Source organism: Falco biarmicus, chromosome 12 (assembly GCF_023638135.1).
Source record: "Falco biarmicus isolate bFalBia1 chromosome 12, bFalBia1.pri, whole genome shotgun sequence".
Taxonomy (NCBI): Eukaryota; Metazoa; Chordata; class Aves; order Falconiformes; family Falconidae; genus Falco; species Falco biarmicus.
Window position 1 is genome coordinate 27,716,801 of NC_079299.1, and position 23,011 is coordinate 27,739,811.

General features: G+C 38.9%; 1 protein-coding gene across 7 annotated transcripts in view; it reads right to left on the bottom strand.

Moving 5' to 3' along the window:
- The window catches only part of PLCB4 (phospholipase C beta 4), a 208,953-nt gene that overhangs the window by 11,640 nt on the left and 174,302 nt on the right, over window positions 1–23,011 (bottom strand). For all 7 annotated transcript variants that reach the window (XM_056357323.1, XM_056357317.1, XM_056357322.1 and 4 more), the window contains 5 exons: window positions 20,903–20,952; window positions 20,716–20,781; window positions 12,957–13,072; window positions 8,436–8,511; window positions 2,087–2,262 (listed from right to left, as the gene is read on the bottom strand). In XM_056357323.1, coding sequence (XP_056213298.1) covers window positions 2,087–2,262; window positions 8,436–8,511; window positions 12,957–13,072; window positions 20,716–20,781; window positions 20,903–20,952 — 484 coding nt within the window. The remainder of the gene's footprint in view (window positions 1–2,086; window positions 2,263–8,435; window positions 8,512–12,956; window positions 13,073–20,715; window positions 20,782–20,902; window positions 20,953–23,011) is intronic.

Consider the following 23,011-nt stretch of genomic DNA (forward strand, 5'->3'; position numbering starts at 1 on the left):
TGCTTTTTGTACTGCACATGGAGGGAAATGTCTACCCTACAGCAGATAACTATATCATTTTAACTTACTGATCTTTCCCACTAGCTCCGTGTCCTCTGTTGTGATAGCTAACTCATTACCTCAGCCCGCAGACAGGGAAGCGGTGAGAACAGCATGATGAGAGCATGGTCCACCTCCCATGCTGCTCTCAGACAGATCCTTTTTGCCCTATGGTTACCCGAGTCGTCTCTTGGCTGTTACATACATCTATACAGATAAATGCATATCTATACCTACACACAATATATTCTATTAAAAAAAAAGTTTATCAATTATTAAGTGTAAAGTCTCTTTGGGGAATTATTATTCACATTTCAATATTTCACATTCCAAATTCTTCTGAAATATTCACAGATTCAGACACAGTCTTAAATTGTTTTAAACAGGAAAGTCCCCATTTTGCACATTTAGGGGTTACACAAAAATTCCCAAATAAGAAGAAACACACTGAATCACAATGAATAAAGCAGAAAGAATTTTGAAGGTTATAACTACTGCGATAGCTGAGAAGAAAAAAGTTCTCAGTATTTATCAGGATGTAGATTTTTAGGTCTGGTTCTCAGTAGCTCTGAAAATAGAACAATACATGGACTAAACACAAATCATTTCTAGTAAGAGAACAAGATCCATTACTAAGAATACAAGAACTAGTTACAAGAAACTATATATGACTCTTTAAACAGATACACAGAAATTCTAAACCAAAGACAAAAACGATGAGAGAAAAAGCTTTTAAAAAAATTTAAACTTTGCCCTACTGTAGATATAATAGCTGCCTACAGTGGCAGCCTTTCACAAGTTAAGAGAATAAGGCAATATGTATGGAAAAGAAAAAAAACACCTTACTTTCCAGGCTATATATTAGTAGATTATCTTCTAAGCATTGTAGTGAATTTCAAATAGGATAGAAAACGGGACACACTCAAAAAAAAAAGAAGTGATGTGATCTCTCTTGGCTGATGCAGCCAGGTATGATTTACAGATACATTACCAAGTATTGCACCTTCCTCTGGCTACTATCTTTTGCATGATGCATTTGTATTATAATTTAACAATTTCTGGACTTCAGTTTTGACTGGGTATGTATTGCAGGACAGCTTGAATAGATGGGTTAACACAGAGATTAACATAAAGATGAGCTCACTAAAAGCCTTTTGCTGGGACAATTCTCTGTTGGATGGAAAGCTTGCAGGTCGCAGCATGTGTTCTCTCTGATGCAAAGATAAGCTCGATTTTTTTACTCAGGAATTTCAAAAATCATTTCAATTCCCTCTTCAAATGTGATTTATTTATTCATTTTCCCACATACTTTTTATGTGAAAGATGCTGAAGACAATTACTTATGAATATATATATGTATGAATATATATGTATGTATGTACACACACATTTTGCATTCATATGCTTTTAGGCTGCTTTGCATAATAGATCACAGCATTAAAAAATTATTCCTCTACTTACTATCATTTTTAACACTGAGAGTATGATGTGTATTTAATTTCATTTAATTTCAAATGGGCAGGATGGTTAATTAAAAAAGCAACAATAGTGTCATGCAATATCTTCTGTATTGCCAGTGATTAGGACAGGATATTGCATGAAGATAATGTACCAGTCTAATGTAGTTTATCCTGCTACCCATTGTTTTTATGATCTCACTTTTCATGGATCTTTCTTATAATTACTAGTGCAATAAATATGAGTCCGCAACTGCTAGCGGCTCCAAAGGGTATTTCCATATCTGATACTTCCATTTCCAGCCTCTGAATGGCAGCTCCTGGGTAAAGTCTAAGCATACCCACAGCTGATGCAAACTACCACTGCTTCACCGCATCTGCTGCCTCTAATGAAGTTCCAATTATCTAAGCCAGCTAAGCAGCCTGTTCCTGCATCCATCTAAATCTTGTATGATCACTTCTTTCACTGCTATCATGCATACAGCCCAGTATCTTTGACAGCAGTACAGGAGCTATCAACACAAGAAACTAAAACATAGAAAGCAGACATAAACCAAGTCCTCATCGTCAGGCAGCGCTGCCCTGCTCACCTGTCATGTGAAAATTTTAGCTGCTGAGTTTGTTGTTCATGCACGTTAATCAGCAGCTTCTTCAGTAGTTCACACTGTTGGTTCAAGTGTAAATCACGGATTTCTTGCTCTTCGGCACTGTGTGTATTGATCATCTCAGACCACTCTTTCGTGTGCTGTGCCACAATCTCTTTGACCTGTAGAGAGGTAACAGCAGCTTTGCTAGAGGTTCTCAGATAGGCTAGGAAATCAACTATTACTGCTGCTGAAGATGTTGCAAAGACAATCATAAAAAAGGTTACAACGAATGCAGCTAAACTGTGAAAAATGAAATTACACAAATGAATTTGCTTCATAGAGTAACAAAGCCACTGAGGACACTACCATGGATTGCAAAAACAGATGTAAACCAACCCCTACTATTAGGACTGTATTATCTAAAGTGCCCTGAATAAATTAGCTGCATTTATGCTCTTGACTGTACTACTGTTATTTTAAAACCTTCTCTAACACTGAGTTCATAATAAAACGGTTTCATATTTTTGGTTGCCAAGAAAAAAATAAATGTATTAAAAACACTGAAATTAACAATCGAAAAAACCTAGCGAGTGGGATTTCTCTGAGGGCTTAAATACAGTCTTCGATTTTGTGGAGACAGTTTTATAAACACAGTCAGTTTACAGAGAAATCCTGTATTCAATACAACCTGAATCTGAGGATGGGTTCTGTATCTTTGTTTTATATTCATTAAGTCAGCAGGGAATCTGACAAGTATTTTTCTCTTGCTTATCTCTTAAGACTCACAAGAATAATGAGATTTAAGTTTTGGAACGTTCCCAAGAGACAATATGAGGAAGTCTAAATCACCAGAGTTGTTATTGTAATAATATATTGCACTTAATGATTTTGAAAATAAGCTAATAGAAAAATATATTTTATTATCCTTTAATAATTATCTTTGGGTATTTTGACAAGCTATTCTACTTTTCCATAAATGGTACACAAAACACGCCTCACAATAAACCTATTTTCAGGTAGTAATTTCAACTGCTACTATGGTAACTAATAGCATCTGGGTCATCCTCTATGAAAGCTAAACCTTAATTCCTCAAATCAAAAATTGCCCCCACATTGCTCAGTAAATGACTGACGCCAGTATTTTAGGTGTGGGCCCATATGTGGCTCTGCACAACATGGAACAGACCCTCCCGCACATACTGATGGTGGCAAGAGAAGAGGGGACCTTAACAGCCCCGGTCTCCGTTCTGCCCTGGAGCGGCTCCTGAAGGCCCTCCTACACAAAGCTCATGTTGTGCAATAAAGCTGGGCTCCTAACAGAACAAGAAAAAAAGGAGTAATTTTGTAACAGATCAGGGTGACCATCAGTATCCGAAAGCCAGACTCGCATTTAACTATAGCTACATTGTGATCCCATATCTAAACAGATCCCATAGGAGGCAGAAGCAGCTGACAGAGATACCTGGAGTTTTCTGCCCCTGTCAGAAAACAACGGAGGCATTTTGAGGCAGGAGATCGCTACGACTAATATAGGCCTAATTCATCAGGGTGTTTAAGAGTGAGTGTATGCCCAGCAACATGAGCCATGCTCATTTCTGTGCGTGTGGGCAAGTGCACTACCAACCCAGAGCCTATCAGCTATGAAGTGATAATACACTGAAGCATGCAGAGCAGTTAGCGGGAGTACTATTTTAATAAGATGTTCCTAAGGCAGTACTGCCTTCGAGGCCAGAAAACCAGGAGGATTCAGTTTTAAAATGGGTCAAAATAAATGCCTGGTGTTGGTAAGAAGACAGACTTATTTTTCAGATGAAGTTTTTGAAAGGTTGAGGGGCAGACACTCCAGTTCACCTCTGGCACCCACCTAAGGCACTTAAGTTAGGACCAAGTTTAGTCCAAGCTCCTTGTGTTGCCGATGCGAGAAGTTGGGCAGTTTCAAGGCAGGATTTATCACACCTAAATGGAGATGTCTCTGATGTCTACTGGGCCTCAAGAACCTAGACACTTCAGTTAGGCTGTATGAATCTCCTCTCAACAGTGACCTCACTTAGCTTACCAGCCCCAAGGGAGACCTAGAGTGGACTTCAGGGGAGATAAAAGTCATAGCTGAAGTTCGTGGGAAAACCCACTCCTTATTTATTTATTTTCAATGCAGAGCTTCCTGATGGAGTCAGCTTCATCCATGATTTGGGGTACAGGTAGATCTAAAGTCCTGAGTAACTGCGTGTAATTGGGATCACAGCAGCAGAAGGACCACAAACTCAGACAACGTCTATGGTCAGAATGTCAGAAAGTATTCCTATTTTAAAAAGACAAGTACTATTATGTGACCCAGGAAGCAGGCAGAGCCAGCAGTGCATCACACCTGTGTACCACACATCTTGGCACAGAGACCAACCCTTACACAGACTGGAGATTCAAATTGCCTTCCTGCAGAGAATGCTCTGACTGGGCTCTGCCACCCTTCCGACACCATAAAATTGTAGTGGGAACTGTGACAGAGCTGGCCAAGTATCCTCCTCCACTGCTTGCTGCTGTGCAGCTCTTCCATACATTCTTCCAGTTACGACTGGGTTTCAGACTAATTTGAAGTATTAAAAAGTGCAGGGGATATTACCATTAGATCCGATTCCTAGTCACAATAAGAGCATTTTACATTGCCGTAAAAGGACAGGCAGGCATTCTAGTAAACAAAAAGAAGAGTTTGATTTTATTTAAATCCTCCTTACGCTGTACAGGAAATGCAAAACAACCTTTGTGTAAAAAGAATTGTGACCTCACCAACCAGTGAAACAAATAAATGTATAAATAGTGGCAGCCATGGTGAAAGTATTTTGTGACTTAACTGCAAAAAGCATTTACAAAGCCCAAACAAATGCAGACTCAAGGGCCTGCTGCAAATTAATAATGTGATCATTGTTTTTAAAAGTTAACGTTATACACTACAGAGGAACACAAAAGCAAGAATCCTGAGTCTCAGGTACGCTCATACCAAAGAATCATAGAATATCTCGAGTTGGAAGGGACCCATAAGGATCACTGATTCCAACTCCCAAAGAAGAAATCTACAAGGAGACTTAAGCACAGCAGTACTTTTAAGTATTTAATCTGAGAAGATAGGGAGTAACAATCATAAAAAAACCTGCCCATGTTCATCGACAGATGTGCTAGTGGTGTGCTACTAATTTCAAAATCAGCATGCAGTCTAAGAAGCAGGTACAGCTCCTTGTAAAACATGTTTTTCTCTAGGGGTGGGAAAGAAAGGGATGATTTCTTAAACATCCTGCAGGCTGAAAGTCTCATTTCAGATAGAGCAAGTTATAACCTGATGAGAAGGATGTAAGGGATTTGCCAAACACCAGTTAGAAGACTTGAAACATGCAATTTGGCTCAGATTCAGCAGACCTTAGAAGTCATGACCATCAAAACAACTGAAATCAAATTTTGCTGCAGATCTGTGATACACTTCAAAGTTCCGATGTAGTAAATTCAGTGTACATCCCTGCTTTTCTCCCGTTTATTAGCATCATAGTTAAAATGACTATTTCATTTGCACTGGGCTGTGCTCTTGTCCTACTTTTCACTAGTAAGGTAGATTTGCCTATCCAAAAGGATAAGAAAAATAACCATTAGCTATCTTCTCTCTTTCCTGTTCTACAGACCGTGTTTGCAATCCTGTCCTTTCATCTGTTTCTACACTGGGCCTAAGAGACTAATTAAAATCTTGATAAGGAACTTTCTTTCACGCAGCATATATTCAAGATGTTTGTTTAGTCATCAAATTCAAGCAGGAATAATCTTTGAAGTACTCTTTCCTTTTTTCTTTTCATCCTCTGCCTGCTTGATAGAGGGACCTACTTTTTTAATGCAGGGGAGTAATTTGCATCTGCTAGGTTAATTGTGTGTGATGTACACATTGGGACATTCAGATCTAATTTAAGTATCTTATGCCAAACTTGGGCTGGATGTTTCCTCATGACAGGAAGACTTCCGTAGATGAAAAGGTCTCTTTGGTACTGAAGATATACATGCACATTGCGACACACAGTTGCACTGGAGGACATGAGCTGTAATTAAAACTGAATTATGGTACAATCTGATCTCAAAATTAGTGGGCCAAATACTGAGAAATGCTCAACAACTGTTAATTAATCAAACTCCCACTATATCAGTGTAATGCATTCATGTCTCAGAATGTAATCTAATTTAATTGCACATAGCTTCATCTAGGACAAAAGTTAATTTCCCTATGGGTCTAAAGCACTGTTTTCCAACCTGTTACTTGCAAACCGTTGAACAGTCTCCAGGAATAATTCAAGGGCCCACACGTGGCAATTGAAAAGGAAGTCAGTCTGTGAAAGTGCTAAAATCAGCACATGATCTGGACAATGCTGGTGGAACCACGGTGAGCAAGACATTGAAAATCACTGACCTAGAGAAAAGCACCAAAGCAGATGACTTGCAGAGGAGTTCTTTGTGAATTATGCAATACACAGAAGCTTGGCATTTCAAAGGAGCTTACATTTAAGGCTCCTTGGAAAATGTCATCCTAAAACCAGACATGGGAGTGGACAAAAATCAACCATTATTGCAGGTATGGATTAAACTGAAGGGAACCAGTTTGCACGCAGGATTTTAAAAGGAGCAGAACTCAGAAATGTATTTGTGGAAAGGGAAAACATGAGTCACATTTATTGGATTTGGAAGATTAATGAATGCTCCGATGTCTCTTGTGTACAAATCACAACTCTTAACTCCAGACTGTAAGTGACACAGGTGAGAAGCAGGGATCACAGTGAAAATTTTTCTACACCATATAACTTCAAATGCGTTTGGAGCTTATGTTTGGATGACTGGGAGCTAACGCTCCTCAGAGTTTATTTCACTAATGAATAAATTTTCTTTCTTTCTTTTTTTTTTTAAGTTGTCAATAAATTTGGTTTTTTTTAAGAAAACGGTTCTGGACTTTTATATAATACTTAATTTAATACTTATAATAGTTATAATTTATTTATATTTATAATGTATTAATATATATTAGTAGGGCCCGAAGTAACAGGACAAGGGGTAATGGTTTTAAACTAAAAGAGCATAGATTTAGGCTAGATATTAGGCAGAACTTCCTTACTGTGAGGGTGGCGAGGCACTGGCACAGGCTGCCCAGAGAAGCTGTGGCTGCCCCATCCCTGGCAGCGTTCAAGGCCAGGCTGGATGGGGCTGGGAGCAGCCTGGTCCAGTCGAAGTGGCAGGGGAGCGCACACTAGATGATCTTTAAGGTCCCTTCCAACCCAAACCATTCTAAGATTCTCATAGGCGAAGGAGATGGGGAGATGAGAGACTACACTAGGCTTGATTGCTGGGGTTTGTCCTACATCTTTGGCTGAGTAAGCAGCAACAAGGAAGAAACCTTGCTTAGAAAACCAAGATCTTCTCCACATAAAATAATAAAAACAAAGTATACAATTAGGAGAAGAAAAAAATAAAATTAACTTATTCTAGGCTCAAAGATGTGGCTGCTTTTGTGTGTATTTTCTCTACTTGTCTGATTCTTTTCACAGGTTTCAGCTTTTACAGTAACTGCTGTACCGTGGTCAGTCTCCTGTACTCTTCTCCCTCCAGATCATTTTGTACATGAATGAGCCTTCTAGTATACCTGCCACCCTCTAGTCTAGATCTTTCAGAAACCTGAAAGCATGTTAACGGGTGGTAGATAAAACTTGCAAAGGGAATAGGAAGTCAGTGAGCATAGTAGTGGTATAGAAGTACAGAGGAAGCAGCTCGAAAAGCAACTCAGTGTGAGCCATGAATTGCAGGCGGTGAACAGCTTTTTCAAATGAACTGAGGTTGAGTCTCAGAAGACTTTTCTTCTCCAGCACCTTGGAGAAAACAATGCAAATAAGTAACGGACTGAAAAATATTAGAAACGAGAGTCACTCGATTCAAGAGCAACTTGGACGACTCCTCCCCTAAGAGACATACTAGCAAGTGTTGTCCATGGTGACAATGATGGAAAATGAAAAAGAAACTTCTTTATGTATCTATTTTGGGAATTACTTAGCATCCAAATTTCATATATCACATATTCTCTTTGCTTAGCTAGAACCAACACAAATGACCAGTTTTCATGAGGCATGTGAATATTGCACTTTCTTCAAAAATTCTAAAAGGGCAGGAAATTGACGTTGCTTTTAAGATTTTTTTAAGAAACACTTTTAGACACTCAATTACTCCCATTCTTTTCAACATGTTATTATTGCTGAAAATCATTCATGTGTTTCCAAAAAAATTAACTACCACTTGAGTCTCAAAATCTTTCAGATGTCGCATGTGTTAAAATTGGCTGTTTGCTTACCTTAGATTTGTGATCTGATGTTAGTGTCTGAATTTTAATTTCCGTTTCTTTCTTCAATTCAAGACAATTACTTCCTCTAAAAAAAGGAAAATTGCAGATGTGTGCCACAAGTTAAACATCTTCCCATTCAGTCAGCTTTTACTAATTAAAATGTTAATCAAAATTGAAGTGCTGCAGCATATTGGAACGAAATTATTTCTTCCGGCAATTTATTCACAACTTACAAAATATTGTTGGATTAATGATCATTCAATTCAAACACCACACAATTAATTCTAGATTGGCCCAGCAATTATTCTGTTGCTGAGGATATGTCAGGCATCTCCATTTATGGCACTTGATTCCTTTTCCAGGCTTAAAATACCTAGCCAAGAGAAACCAGTTTCTGCCCGAAAACTTCCATGCACATTCACTGCCTTGCTGTGATTTTACACTCCATTTTAAAAGTAATTTTTTGCCCTCTTTTTTTTTTTTTTTTTTTTTAGTTTGAGGCAAGGAAACCTAAGACGTTTGAATAACCACCTCACAGAGCAATTTGGGCATACTACATTTGAATGGCTATTGAAAGTGCCCCTCTGTGAGAAAACAGAAGTGAACAGGTTGCGAAGAAGGGGCCTCATTCCCCTTGCAGACCACACCAACCCATGTGGATGAATCCAAGCCATTAGATGCCTCCTATGACTTGGGAAGAAACAAATCTTGACGACAGCCCTCAGTCCTGCAACAAGCTGAATACAGCACAGCCTTTGCATCTGAGAAGTTAATGGTGTTGAATGCAAGTTGCAAAGCTTGTTTAGTGCTGGAGGAGCGGATGATTTGAAGGATCATGCTGGCAAAACGCCTGCAGAGGGCCCATGCTTAAGCTCCTCTGATGTGCCTTGGGGGTTAGCAGATGGATGACATCTACCACTCGCCCACAGACTTTCCTTCACTAAGCCGTTACCTGGGCTGCGCACTAGGTGGGACGGATGTACAGAAAAAGTGTTCCATTGCAGCTACAACAGGAATTTCAATTACTGTCTCGCCAAAGTCAATACATTTTTGAAGGCTGACAAGCTCAGCCTTTACCAATGTTCTTGTTCCCTTTTTTGCAGTGAAGGGTTTTTTTACAACAGAATACAAATTCACACATTTCAAGTTTCTGGGTTTTTTTTGTCTGGAATAATACAATATATTGCAAGGAGTCTATTTTAACATTACTGTAATATTTTTGTGACAGATCATCTGCTGATGTAGAATGTCGTAATGCCACTGAGTGGATGGAGCCACATTCATTTTGTCATCTGGAGCTTGCCCTAATCAGAATGGTTATTGCTTGACTGCAGTAAAATTAATCCATGTTTGCTCTAGAAAAGGAGATTTATGAAACTCTTAGCAAATTTAAATCCTATTTTAATATCAAACTACTGCTAAACTTATGGAAATTAGCAGCAAATTTTATCATCAAACAGAACCAGGAAAGCCCTTACTGAAAACAGTAGTGTGATGTGTCTTGTGTTCTCAAGGGCCACCAGAAGATCTAGTCATCTATTTTCTAGTATTAGCAAGGACATTTTTGTAGAGATTTCTAGCACTCATTTGACACTTTGGAAGTAATATAAAGGCACAGAGAGAGGTTCTGACCACTATTACCTCTGCCATCAGAGTCTGGCTATAATTCGTATACGATATGTCATACACTACGAAAGAGACTGCTTCTTAAATGAATCAAACATGTTTTATCCCAAATTAGTTTAACTGGTTCAATCACTGGACTTTCCAGAATCCCACATATCAAAATCACCAGCTGATTCCTCCTCCTCTGGAAATGCAGCCTTCATTGTATCTCAAGGCAACTTCCAGACAGGTTGGACAGAACGAGAATTGTCCCCAACTGCAGTGGCATAGTCTATGGTTAAAACCATCGAGTCACAGCTGGGAACAAATACCCCATGCCACATGTCCATGCTCACACACATACGCACATGTATTTATGGACAGTCCTGATAAAGCAGAAGGTTCTTTACACGCCCTCAACTCCTTTTCAGAGTGAGAACATGAGCATATATATCCCCATAAGCCTCTCTGAAATTTGTAAACATTTGAAGTGTACAACAGAAATAGCACAGGGAGCAAAATCCTGTCCATCTGTCAGTGAATTAGCATGTGATTAAAAAAAATTTTCTACTTTGCTGAACAATATGCAGTTGACAAATGTCACACCATGTGGTAGAAATGGACCACAAAAAACTGCACAACAACATCAGAAGAGAAAGTCTTCTATACACCTATCAAATAATTTTTTCAAGAAGCATCTGACAATTTCAATATGAATGTCTTTAGAACACGTTTTATATGTTCTTTTACAAATGTTATTGCTTGTAAAAGTTCAAAAATGATAGCCAAGCAAACGCAGCATGTCCTGTACTCACTGAACGCAGGACTCTGGATTCATCAGGTCGCTGCAGTTCAATGAAGTCTTCAAGTCTCAACCAATGTGTTCACTTTATTTAAGCATGTCCTTAAATACACTGCACACTCGGGGTGAAGAGAAGCATGTGCCAAGTACCTTGCTGAACGGGCTTTCCAGGCTGCACACACGACCCTGAAGGAAGCCCTTAAAACACTTTGATACAGAATTTAAAAGTGTTTTCACAAAAAGTCTGTGCTGATACTGGATTTGATTTGGCTGTTAATTAGATACCAATAGTTATTCTTGTAACAGGGAAGAGCTATCAGATGACTGAACTCTGGAGTCCAGGCAAAGTATGGAGTCATGGTGAGGAACCATATTTGGCTGTGTATTGGATCAGCTTCTGGAGTAGTCATTTCCCACTTTTTTTTTTTTTTAAATGATAATTTAAAACTGCTACAAAGGCTTTGACATCCATGTGAGAAGTGTTATAAAAAAAATAAGAAAAGACACTGCAAGTAGCCAGTGAAGTGATCTCAAACTGAGAATCAAATTATCAACTGCTTTTATACTTGGTTACTCTGGAAAGCATTGCTACCCAGTGCTTTCCACTATTTACTGCACAGAGACAGCCATTACCACCTTTACCTTTCCGACAGACCTTCACTGGCTGTTTTGTCCAGACAGGCAGAGGCACTGGCTTCTTCTCAGGCCAACAGGAATACTGGTTTGTTACTTTTCTGATATGAAATTCTTAAATATCAGAGAACGGGGAAGCCTTTCTCCCCCTACAATAATTACGGTGCAATGTCCAGGGCTTAGTTCACTGCCACTGTAGTAAACACCCTGGCTGTAATTATAAATCCAGCTATACCAATAACCTTCTGCTGTGTTATATTCAATGGAAATTGAATCAAACCCACATTAATTAGTTCTGTAGTTGTTGCCTCGCCGTTTGGGGTAGTATTTATCTGGAAGGAACTACTTGGATTAGAAGTATGTGGGTGCTTACGGTTCTCCTTTCTCGGACAAAAAAACCCAATGTGAGCTTTATAAAGAGTTTGTGAGCTTTTCATAATTTAGTGAGGAGAATTCTCCTTACCTTGTTTACTGCTGAGAGTCCTATTTCTGTTCCATTGCAAGTTTATAATATGGACACTCAAAAGCCACTGCCATTCCAAGTAATTTATAAACCAAAAAGTATTTGTGGAAGAATCCAATGCCAAGAGGCATCTATGTTCAGTATGCAGTAAGTTGGCTGCCAATTGTTGTTGCCAGATGACAACAATATGAAATTAAGGCTAACTATTAGCGTAGCTTGATACAGAGCTAAATAAAGTAATTCCTGCTTTAAGTCACAGTATTATAGTATGAACTGCTGTCTCAATAAAATGCCAGTCATAGGGTGAAAAGTGGAGAGGAGAAACTGCTGCCTGGTTACACAATAGCAGCAAGGCAACAACAGGTCCTGCTACGTAACTCCAAATAGGACTGAGAGGGACATTTTATTATTCACCAGTATCTTCCAGGAACTTTTCTGGGACAATTGAGAGATTCACACAGATAATGTCCCAGGCCATCAGCAAGTGAAAACCAAACCAGCTTTACTCAAGTCAAAGGAGTAATACTGATTTATTCCAGCTGAGGATCTGAAGGGTTTTTTTGTTAAGAAGAAATTTCAACTTGACAGCACAGCAAAACTGTATTATTCTAAAATGTTCAGAATTTAGAAGCCAGCTTCTTCTTCAAAATCAAATGGATGCTACTTTCTGGTCATTAGAGAGAGCTATTGAGGACTTCAGTTTGCTCTCACTGAGCACAACAGTGACATTCCCTGGGGAACGCGGTGAGAGCAGGTCAGACCACAGAAATAAAAGTCTGAGGCAACTTCCATTTTACTTTTAAAACCCTGATAGTAGAAGACTAGAGAAAGGCAAAGTCAGTACAACATTTGTGGCCCATTGCTAGAGCCTTCAGGCAGCTCACACACAGTTTGAGGTAGGATGCTGGTTCAAGCTGCAATTCATTCATGTGAATGACCTTTTAATTAATGTTTTATTCCAGACCAGAAAAGCATAAAATCTATTTTAAGTCTAAAAAAAAAAAAATATTTTAAAATAGTATCTTACCCCTTCTTCTTGATTGCCTTCTCTAACATTTTCTCGTATGATACCTTTTCTTTATCATATTGTGCCACTATTTTGTCAATTTGTGTGCAGTGCAACTTCTGCATAGCGCTGTGCTCCTGGAAAACAGTAGGACCTTACAATTAGGTTGCTGGATTTTTAATGTTTAGGTTTTTTACAGTGTAAAAATATCAGTGTACGAACAGATAACTTTGACAATGGAATTTGATCTGGTTAGTCATCTAGTATTAAAGGTTCCAGATATTCCACCATAAGCCCTAATACATTTCTTCTTTGTTTGAAAAGTGAAAATCTGTAGTGGACCTTAAAAGATATCACATGCCTTAAAACAAAAGAATGATGGGGAAAAACATCTTTTTGAATAAATGTCCATTTAAGTCCAATGTAAAAAATCAGTTTTACAAGCTCAGATCATATTGTTCAAAGTTTCTGAACGCAGAGGAGAACAAAACTCAACCCAGCCCCCCCTTTCCTCTATGTTTCTCGTACAGAATACAGTGCTAGCCCCTTGGCCACTGCAAATCAAATAGCTCCAAGTCCAAACATTAGCTAAACCCCAAATTATCAAAAACTGATATTCTGAAGATCTGGCCCGTGACCCCTAATGACAGCAGCAATCTTATCACCAAGAAACTCCACCTTGATGCACAGCACCTCCCTTTGCAAGTGACAGCAAGCTGTGCAATACAACTTTCAACTACACATGTAACCTGCAAGTAACCATTGCCCCCTGTTTTCCCCCCACCCCCACCCCATCAAACAGTACAGCATATGCTCATAAACTGGACATACAGGGCTACCTGTGGTGTATTACACATCAATGCTAACCTGCTATTACTACTATAGTTATGTGACTTACATCGGTGGAGTGGCAGAGATGGTTATCTATGGAAGGGGAGGAAAAAACTGTTCCTATGTGAAAAGATGAATTACCAATGCATCTTACACATTTGGGTCTAGCATACAGACAGCTCCTCTCCATTACAAGACTGTACCAGAAACAACACACTTAGTGCCTACATGTAGACTTCATTACTGAACTTGTCTTCACATTCTCTTTTACCAGAACAGCTGCTCATAACGATGCAAATATTTAACTACCACAGAGAGCACTAAATATTGAATTTACATTACAATAGGAAACATTGTTTGTTAATTTACGTTATTTTATTAATATTCAATTGTTCCACATTTTATCTAATTGTGGCAAAAAGCCTTGCATTAATTAACATGGCCTCTTCCAGAACTTTATCACTATTTTGTTTCATAGCACATTCTGCATTTATTCTACCCTTGCTATTCTACTGCTCTTTGTTGTTATTTCCTATACACCTGTGTTTGCCTTATCACTGTTTCTTTCTCTAAAAATAGTAATTAAAAGACTTTTACGTTCAATTTTACCAAAACATTAATACAAATGCTGTCATGCTCTTAAAAATCTAGCCCTGAGCTGTACCCAAGCACTCCAACATCTGCCAAGCACTTCCCTGGGGAACACGTAGCGTACAGCTTCCAAATTTTGTATTTAGAGAAGGGAACTGAATTTTCTGTTTTACAGAGGATTTAAGGGGAAACAAATAGACTCCATCAATACTAAAACATGCCAGCTTCACCAGGGAGTATTTACACTGACTAACCAGGTAGGAAAAAATATGGACTGTGAAAAGAATGATGTAAGTTTGACAGTACCAGCCAGCCCCAGGTGAAGTGACTGAGAACATGTCTCAAATCACCCACTCTCCTCTAGATGAACAGAACAATACAGTTCTTGCTATAAAAGACTAAGCGCAAACATTGCAAAGCATGAGACATCTGCCCACTCGTGTGGCACTCGTCTATAATCTGGGAAGGCACAACATGTAGAGCCAGAATCCCTGCTTTTCCCTCAGGACAGCCATGATTTAAGCCTTCTCTCTGTCACACACACACTGTTATCTTTTGCAGACTCCCCTCTACTACTACTTAGTGCTCATGCACAACCCTGTCTTGTATCCAGAACAGATATATTGTGGATGACATCCCCCTCATTTCCTTCCCTGGTCCTCCTCCCCACCCAGTTCATGGAACATGCATTTGTCTGTGCACATTACCACCACAGCTGGAAGAAGAAGATGGGCTACTAAAAACCTCCACATGCAAGGCACAAAGAGTACCAGGAGCCAGCTCCCTGCCAGAGGTCCCTTCAATTAAATACCCCTGAGCCCCTGGAACACTATCTAAAATGGGTTAGCTGATGTGAGTTTGATTTTCTGTCTATGCTCAAAGGAAAATTCATCGCAGCTAGATGCTGCAGCCCAAACTTCTGTCAAGATTCTAAGAAATACGAGTGGCTTTGTAGCATCTTAAAACACCCTCTGTACATTTTGTTTTCAGATGCAAAGTTTCAGGTGTTAACGTGTTCTAGACTGATTCAGAATGTTTGCAGATAAAAGCCTCCTCAGCTAGGTCTCTCAGGATTTCCTCAAGTCCATTGAATTTGCAGTTTGAATTCACATGCCTTTTGCATGAGCATATTCACAAATTACATTTAATGATTATATCAGAAACTGAAGCCACAGTTCAGCCAGGGTTCTGAAAGGCCACCTAACTGTCAGAAAAAGACTAATCACAGCAAGACTATCCATGGGAAAAAAAGAAGAGTGTCATATGCAGTTCCGGGGGTGCAGGAATCACAACTCAGTCTATTGAAGAGAAGAGGAAGGGAGTTCCTATGATAGAAACTGTTATTCCTGCTAGGTATCTCCTGAAAGCAACACAAATACTCCTGTGTACAACTGAAAACTGAACTCTGGAGGAGTCTCATTACAGAATACAAAAATGAGGAAATCCAGAAAAAGAAACTATCAGTTCCAAATCAACAATCCATCTTGCAGAACTTAATGTCGCTTTTGCATTGTGAAATGGAGATTTTTTTTTTTAATGTTCTTTTTTTACTAGGCTTTATTTAAAACTATACATATATTCTGTGCCGATATAAATTCTGGGATTTCTATTTTTGAGTGGTAATTATGCAATTCTGGTTACTGTCTATGGCTGTATTACATTCCTTAAGGGGTCACTTGTGACTATCACTGCCTTGTCTGAAACTGCTAGAACCGTATACCTCTGTCACCTCTTGTACTGCTGACTGTTAGAGAATATATCAAGATAATCTCTCACTATCCTTCCTCTTCTGTCTAACCAAAGAAGCACAAAACCTACGTGACATCCCTGCAAAGTACTAAAATTCAGTAAGAGCCCACAGAAGCAGGCTGCTAACAGATGAAATCAGTGTCTGAGACTCTTATATATGCAACCTCTCCTTGCCTTTATAGCCCATCTACCTGAGATCCCACCCCAGATCATTTACCTAAATGGTACTCAGCTACCTTGATAAAAAAAAGATAAATACCAATGGACACCACTCAGATATATCAGCCATTTTGCAGTTGCACAGTAATATTCACAGTGGGAGATTAAAGTTACTTCAGGGAATGTAGGCAGGAAATACTTTACTTCGAAAGCTGCCCAGTGTAGGTTTTTTTATACATGCATTGTTTAAAGAAAAATATTCCTGCAATATGCAGAAGTGGCTGGACATACTATTTTAAAATCATCAAAAGCACAAGTTACCAGACTGATTCAAAAGAATGTTATTGGTAATATGGAATTTTTTAAAAATGTGACTACTATATTAATTTCCCACTGTTTTTCAAAAGTCTAACAAAAGGAATACTACAGTGTCCGAGGTTGATAGCTTGCAAAATAAGCACCACTACAAAAATACTGTTTTGTTTGTTGGCAGTCCTGTCTACTAGTGTCAAAAAGGTAATTTCATATGTTTGGATTTTAAACAGACCTATGAAGCATAGAATATATTTGTTGCTTGTTTACTTTGAAGATCTTGCTGCTACTGCCTTACTGTCCCTTAAATAATGGCAGTATTTTAGATGAAATAAAAGAACACAATCCATACATGGGCTAGCAGTTTCAAACTCCTTGCAGCAGCTGCTAATTTACTTTAAAGTGACAGAACATGACCATGATGAAATCTGTCATGCAGACAGAATCCCTGGGGCCCAGTCTTTCTGGTACCAGCTTCTCAGATCCCACTGATTCTTGTGGCACCTCAATAATCATAGGTAATAAGATAATGCTGATAGTCATTTCTTTGTAAGTAGCTTTTTTTTTTTTTTTTTTTTTCTAAATTCCCTTTGTGGATGTGAGGATTCTTGAGAAAGCTCATTCATTTCTTGACAAGGACACTTATTTTATTCCTCTTTCTGTCCTAGCCTAAAGAACCAGCTTTGCTCACTGTCCAACAGATGACAAAGAATTTGCCCTAGGAGTTAACTAAGATTTACATACAATCCTTGCAACATATTTCCCCCCTAAAAATACTGTATTTCTCACAGTACCATCAAAGAAACCTGTGTTAACTTCCCACTCCTTGGCTTCCCCACCCCTCCACCTTTTTTTTTTTTTTTTTTTTTTAAAAAAAAAAAAAGTCCCAGATTCTTTGCATCTCTGGCAAACCTACACTGTTTTCTCCCAGTGATCTGTCTCATTGCAGATTCAGAATGCCCTGTTAGGTGAAACTAGTTCACAACACAAGTAATTTGGCTTAGGTTTGGATCATGTTCCTTCCTCACAAGAGCCATCACCTGTTCTTCAGCAATCCCAACAGCAGCACAATGCTACCCTCAGCCATACTCATGCAGACATGCCTTTTCAGACTCAACCAGCCTGGAGAATATTCACTCTCCCCACTCCAACTCTCTCTTGCTTCACAGCCAGGCCACAAACTAAGCAGAAAATTTCATTCAAAAACTAGAGGCAACAGCTCTGTTGCAGAACTGAACTGGTTCTTCTGACCAGATCTAAGGAAGAAATTTTATATGATGAGGTGGTGGAAACACTGGCACATGTTTCCCAGAGAGGTGGTAGATGTCCCACTCAAAGTCCAATTGGACAGGGCTCTGAGCAACCCGACTGAGTTGCAGATGTCCCTGCTCATTGCAAGGGGGTTGGACTAGATGATCTTTAAAGGTCCCATCCAACCCAAACTATTCTATGAAGTGAGAAGCTATACTTGCACACTGACTCTGAAACTAAACTTGCTGTGAAATACTGACACTCTCCAGTATTCACTACCATTTGCCCTGCCTTTAATTTCTATTTGCTCTATTATTCCCTTAAAATCCTTCAGGATTTCCTTAAAAGTATTGTCCTGCCTTTGCAGAGCATTATGTAAATACCATTTATATGACTCTCAATCCTGAGTGAAATCTCAACTATTCATAGACTTTGTGAATTCCAAAATTCTGCATTTTTTTGCAAGTCGCAAATCTCATCAGGGAATGGGCAAATTTAATTCCATCAGTCACAGACTGGCTGCCTAGTAATGATGACACTAAGAACACTGACCTTTCTGTCAATCTAATGATCTCTACCCTACTTAGACTAGTATTTTTCCTACACAAAAGTGAAAAAAGGTACAGTGAAGGTTGTACCTCCAACTGCCCAAACATCCTTCTCTTGAAAAAACAGGTTAATAACAAAAACGTGTGATGTGTCTCTGTATGTGTGTGTATACTTGGTATTACAGTTGTAAGGAGCTACATCATCTAGGAGAAACAAATTAGTGATAACATGCAGAGGGATGTTAGGAGAGTGTTATCACGGCTGCTGTCCAAATGGCTGAAACACTGAACAGAAGTAAATAAAAAGAAAGATACCATCAAAAAAATACACCGTGTGTTGTATTCTAAAAAGCCTGGCACCAGGTAATTTTGGTATTAATCTGGAAACATGGTACATGTAACAGTCCTATGCCCTGACAAAACAGACCGATGTGTTTTCATACAGAGCAACCAACCTCCGCCAGCCAGCATTCCAGTGGAACTGCTAGTACTTCTCTACACCGAGTGGATGCTGTCAGTAAAAGGGACTCTGCTGTTGTCTTCCTTAGCTAGCTCTGCCTAGGGCTGCCAGATTAGCTCCTACACCACTTATATCAGAGCTCCTTCCTCTCAGCCGGCTCTCTCTCCCACACTTGCATGCATTAATTTTCCATAATGCATCTTCCAAGGCCAACTTTAGATGGAAAAGTATTGGACTTTTCTTTCCTCAAACATGAACAATTCCCTCCTGTTTACTTATTCCTCCAGATTGCTGGAGTGCCTATGGCTAAAGGAGAGCAAATTATTTCTGAAACTTTTAAGTTCAGTCTGCTTAATACACAGGCTTCCTCACGCTGACCATGGATAACTAACTGCACAGCCCTCCTGCTCAGCCCCAGCTGATAATGCATTAGAAACAGAGACGAGTACACCAAGTACTTCCCTGAGATCACCTGTGAGCTACTACGGCCACACTTTTCTGCTCAGACTCTCCTCTCTGATTTCAAGAAGCTGCCCTTACTGGAGCCCTTAGCAAGGCATGCTCTAGACAGGCACCTTCTTGTTAGGACAGACTTAAGCTCTGTATTTAAGACCAGCAGGAACACAGGCTTGCTCAGACCTAAAATAGCTGTGCTGGAGCTAATGCTGAAAACCCTTCTGAGTGCACAGCATTTCCAGATTGTGGCTGGCAATTTTTGCCTCAGATTAGGGGAAGCAAGTGCAAGCCTGAACAGAGGGATCATTTTTTTTTAACATTAGCAAGCGTAGTCTTTGCTAACATATCCTTACACTACTGTGGGTCACATATATCAGGGACATAGGTCATTGAGTATGAGTGTTGTCTACGTAACCATGGTACCATTTTCATTTGCAAAAAGCTGCTAGAGCAAACTGCTGAATGTTGTCCAATGAATGAGAAAGGAGTGTTTAAAAATAAGAAGCCCCCTTAAAAGACCAACCCTGTGAAGGTCTAGAAACTGTCCATGTCCAGATGTGTGGATGACAGACACTTTTTCTTTAGCATAGGCTTTGCACACAACACTAAAATGGAATCACTCATTTCCCTTTTGCATTGAGTCAGTAAAGAGTCTGAAATGTAACTTCAAAATGCCCAGGCAACTGCATTACATCAGATCTGCAATAAAATCTGCAATCAAAGAGAGCAAAGGAGTAACTGCCCCAAAAGCCCAGAACGGATTTGTATGTATTGCCAAAATTCAGAACTTAAGATACTTTCTTCAGTTCTTATGCCTCTTTCTGTAACAAGAGTAATGGTTTCCTAATGATAAAGGGCAGGAGAAAACTGGCTGTGATTTTCTAATGTAAAGTATATTTGTGATAGCGTTGCATGCATTTGGGATATCACTGCCAACAGTACCAAGCAAAAAGCTGACTATAAAGTGGTTAACATACACATAAGTGAGGAGGAATAGGACATTTCATTTTTCAGTAACACATTCCAGTTCTCTTGGGCAATTTTACAGTTTCTCCAGTGCCTGTCTTCAAAGCAGCACCATTTCACATCATTATGATACTGCCTTTTTTTTCCCCAAACTGCTGTCAATATCTCATGCAAGAGGGAGCTAGATAAAATCATCACCTGAAAAAGGTGAGCTTTGGGTGCTTATATGGGTCAAACAAATGCGCACCGATACTCAGGGACACATACAAAGGGTTGCGAAAGGGAGAATTTTTCTCACTGGAGCGTATTTCAGTACATTTAAAACACACATGCCTGCCTTAGTGGTCCAACTACTCCTTTGTCTTCCCCTACCATTTAATTAGGAATTGTCTGTGCTAGTGAGCACTGCAACTTCTTTCAATTAGTGTGTTGCTCAGAGAGCTCTTAATGATCATACCTTTGCATGTTTCTTCTTTAAGGCATTCAGCTCTTTCTGCTGTTTCTTTAAATGCTTTATATAAGCCTACAAAAAGAGAAGCTGCATCAATTTTTCTGTGGTTGTATTGACTTTAACCAGGTAAAATCCTGGCTACGTAAAACAAATAATTAGGAACACATCTTGAAAAGCTTGTGTCAGTCCTTACCTTCATTTGCTTTAAATCTTCTATCTTCACTTGAGGAATAAGGTCTATACCTAGGAAGGTATTTATACGGTTAATCTAAAACTTCGTACATACTAGAAACCTACATTGAAGTTAGCAGTTAAATATTTTCCCCACATAAAAAATAATCACATGTTAATGAGAAAATTGTTCATCAAGATACAGCTAAGATACAGTTAATTTCTTTTTCAAATGCACCACTCAATCAATTGCCTTGTGAAAAAAGAAAAGAATCAATGAGTGTATTTTAATCTCTTACAGTTCTGGTCTGAAGTGTCAAAACACAGCAATCTAAGAATTGAAAAAGCTCCATTTCTGAAAACATTGCAAGCCATTTATGTACATTAAAAGTGAAGCACACGAACTTCAGATTTTTGCTTCGTAGCTGGAGCCTGCTCTGGCACCACTCATTTCAAGGGGGAGGCTTCCTGGGTAAAGTTCTATATGACTACATAAAAGGTTAACTAAGTTTAGGTATGTTACTTCTCCTCCATTTAAAACGCAAAAATCGTAGAAGTGAAAATTTACCTGCAGCCTGTATGTTAGGGGAGGTAAAATTTGCATGTTGGTTAATACCAGGCTACAAGAAAAGGAGCAACAGTACACTACAAGACTAAAGGAGAGTTAAAAATGGAAGAGAAACACAAAATCCTAAGTAGTGGGTATTCTAATGAAAATTCAATGCAACAAGCAAATCTATCATACAAGACTAACAGTACTATTTAAATGATGAAAATGTATTTTGATCATCTTAATTACAGTGCAAACAAAACCCAATCGCATTTCATGTTTATGCTTTAATAAATGTTTTGTGACATACTATGATTTTTTTGAAACTACTTGAGCACATCCTATATGTAATTAATAAAAATGTGAATATAATGCCATGAAAGCTGCAATGCATCTTTTTGCCTGAGCTTTTACACAAAACTGTTTGTCTGTACAAAAATACACTGCAAATGTATTTACTTAACTGCTCTTAACAGTGTCTGTGGACTGTAAGAATTTCCCTGCCTTGAAAAGGGCTTTCTAACTTTTAAAGTTAAATTTAACTGGAAAATACTCACATGCTGGAAAAAAAAAATGGAGGGAGGGGGGATGCAGAGGGAGGGGGGATGCAGAGGGAGGGGGGATGCAGAGGGAGGGGGGATGCAGAGGGAGGGAAGGCAGGCATCTCTTTAGGGAACACAATTTTTTTATCTTCGAAGCATAAGATTCTGCTAAATTACATGGCATTAACATTAGCCTAGTAAATGAGACTGGAACAGATTTAGGCACAGATAAGAGGCTGAAGTTTTCAAACACACAAATCACTTAACTCTTACTGAAAGTCAGAGAAAAAAAACGCAAACCCTGACATTCTCATGCATTTGAAAGCCCTCCACAGACACCCTATCTTGCTGGATATGTAATTTCTAGTAGCGAGGCAAGCTGTGCATTTTAACAAAGGTAGAATTATTCAGATCTTAAAAGATCATGAAGAAAAGTAATACAAAGTAAAGATATTTACATGAGATCTAAAAATTAACAGCTCTATTTTAACATGCTAGAATGTGGATAAAAATAGTTGCAGACAAGAGTGCGTAACATCTGAAATCTCAGTTTAAGACCAGGGCTACATCAGGCGCACTGTGTTCTAAACAAACTTTTTCAGGGTTTTATTTTAAAACACAGACTCATTTACTTTGTTCACTGGGTCTGACTCCATGGCAACCAGGAAGTAGTTGCCAGCTCCAGCAAATTTTATGCTTAATTAGTGCACAATAAAACTAACACTTGTGCATCTTGGTGATGTTACATGAAATATGAGAACACCTCCCTGCATAAAAATAATCTGGGTTTTACACCAGGGAAGAACTTTGAAAGAATTCAGGTGCCAGAGACAACCTGTTTTATTGCCAAAAGTGACTCCAGAGAAACATCTTGTTTCTTAAGAGATCCCTTCACATGTGTGTATTCAGCCATGTCTGCTTAAGTTTAAAAACAAGAGAAGTCAGTGCTCCTTCTCACTCCTATCAATACCTTTGGGCCAAGGTGGATGAGAGAGAGTGAACCAGATTCTAATTCTTGTGGCCCGTTAACAGAAATATT